This window comes from Sitophilus oryzae, unplaced genomic scaffold (genome assembly GCF_002938485.1).
Source record: "Sitophilus oryzae breed Bouriz unplaced genomic scaffold, Soryzae_2.0 scaffold_593_pilon_pilon, whole genome shotgun sequence".
NCBI lineage: Eukaryota > Metazoa > Arthropoda > Insecta > Coleoptera > Curculionidae > Sitophilus > Sitophilus oryzae.
Window position 1 is genome coordinate 902 of NW_022147188.1, and position 2,178 is coordinate 3,079.

The 2,178-nt window shown below is 31.0% G+C and overlaps 1 protein-coding gene across 1 annotated transcript; it reads right to left on the minus strand.

The window, feature by feature from the left end:
- Positions 1–580: 580 nt before the first annotated feature.
- LOC115887677 (GTP cyclohydrolase 1-like) lies at positions 581–873 on the minus strand (the record flags this gene model as incomplete). Its single annotated transcript, XM_030907138.1, is given in 3 exon segments — positions 581–766; positions 768–856; positions 859–873. Coding segments are annotated over 3 exon segments (284 nt in total), but the record flags the coding sequence as incomplete, so codon positions are not given.
- Positions 874–2,178: the final 1,305 nt, after the last annotated feature.

Consider the following 2,178-nt stretch of genomic DNA (forward strand, 5'->3'; position numbering starts at 1 on the left):
TTTTCCAAAAGCTTCATTTTTGCTTTATGAGTTTTGCGATAAAACGCAAGGTTTTTGAGTTACCTATTTATAAAAATTGGCAAAAAAATATGCAACATTTTCAACCTTAAATCACTAGGAAAATATTAATTTTCTGAAAAAATGTTATAGAACATTTTTTGCTTAGAATTCATCCCTTTATTGATTTTTGTATTTAAAATGGGTGACTTATTTTTCACCCCCGAGAAGGGGTGGTACTCACCCCCAGAGTGAAAGCACACATCGCTACTATGTAACTTTTGTTTCTTACATATATCTCTATTGACTGTTACAATTTCACGTCAACCGATATTCAAAATTCGGACCCTAAAACCCTCGCTTATTGGCCTGTTGGTACGTTTAAAGTTTATTACTAAGTACCTCCAATCTCCAATAGATAACCCTGTAGATATCGCACTAAATATCTTTGAAAACCCTCTTTTAATATCAAAAATGAGATTTGCCTAGCAAGAGTTAATTAAATATCTGAAAAATATTCTTATTCGTCATTGCCACTTACTTATTTACACCCGGTATATTATCTTTTAATTGATATTTAGAGCACCACTTACGTTCCCTCTATAATCACGGCTACACCATTAGGCTGAACCGCCTTTAAAACTGCCACAGCAATCTGTTTGGTGAGTCTTTCTTGCACTTGAAGTCGCCTGGAAAAGATTTCCACGATCCTAGCCAATTTACTTAGACCTAGCACTTTACCGGAGGGTAAATATCCGATAGAGACTTTTTCCGTAGAACGGCACTAAGTGATGCTCGCACATGGAGAACATCTCGATGTCTTTCACTACCACCATCTCGTCGTGGTCTTCGTCAAAATTGCATCATTTAAGACCTCTGAAATAGAGAAATATTAATCAATAAAAGGGCTTACTTCTTATTCCAATAATTTACAGAGTGTTCAGTTATTAATGAGTAAATCAGTAGGAACTGTCTTGAAATGCGTAGAGTGCGTAGAGTTCTCATTGTACTGTACGTCTACTGGAGCTGTGTCTATGAAATGAATTTCAAGAATGCAGACAGAATTTGGAGCACGATCAATTTACTACAAACACATTTAAATAAACATGCAATATATTTTATAGATCGCTACCTATATACAAGGTGTTTCAAAAAACATGTGCCATGTCTCACGTAAAAATAAGATTTATTTTTCATATCAACATAGGTCCGATTCTGCTTTGTTTTGTAGGTACATGGTGTTAAAGTTTTAATATTTTTTCGATTTATTATAATTTTCTTCTAAGTACCTTTAGAGTTTCGAATGAAATTTTGAAAATAAAATTTACTATAAATGCGAAATATTTTAAAGCTAAAAAGTGTCAACATATTTACCAGGGACGTGATATGGGTTATCACTGGAATACTTTTACGCGTATACGCCACTGACTTTTTTTCTCTTGTTAGCGAAATAGTGTAAGTAGTTTAATGCCGATTAAAAGTTGTCCCTTGATATTTTGCCGATTTCAGCCTCCTTGATGAGATAACGCAATTTTATTAATATGCCTTGATCCCAAGTCTAATCGCAACCTTAAAAAAATTAATATCATTAACTTGCGAAAGTTTTAAATAAGTACTCATGGATTCCTCATCAAAAAATATGAAAAAAAAGTTTCTATAATCATGGGTATGGAAATGCATAGTTTTAGAATTACAGGATGTTAAAACTTTTTATAATTAGGTTTTTTGTAATTATTTTAAATACCAATATTTTTTTAATTGAAATTGCTGTAGGTTCGATTAATAATAATTAATAGTATCAATATTTAATAATAAATTAGGTAAAATATATAATTTATTAATTTTATTTTAATTTTGGTTTTATTGTGATTAGTAAAATTGTTTATCTCATCAAGGAGGCCGAATTCGAGAAAATATCAAGAGATAACTTTTAATTGGCATTAAACGGCCTACACAATTTTGATATCAAAAGAAAAAAGTCAGTGGCGCACATTTTTTTTTGAAAAATATTTCAGTAATAACCCATATACACGTCCCTGATAAATTTATCGATACTTTTTTAGCATTAAAATATTATTAGCACTAACAGTAATTTTTACCCCCAAAATTTCATTCGAAACGCTAAAAGTACTTGAAAGAAAATTATAATAAATCGAAAGATTATTAAAATGTTAACACCCT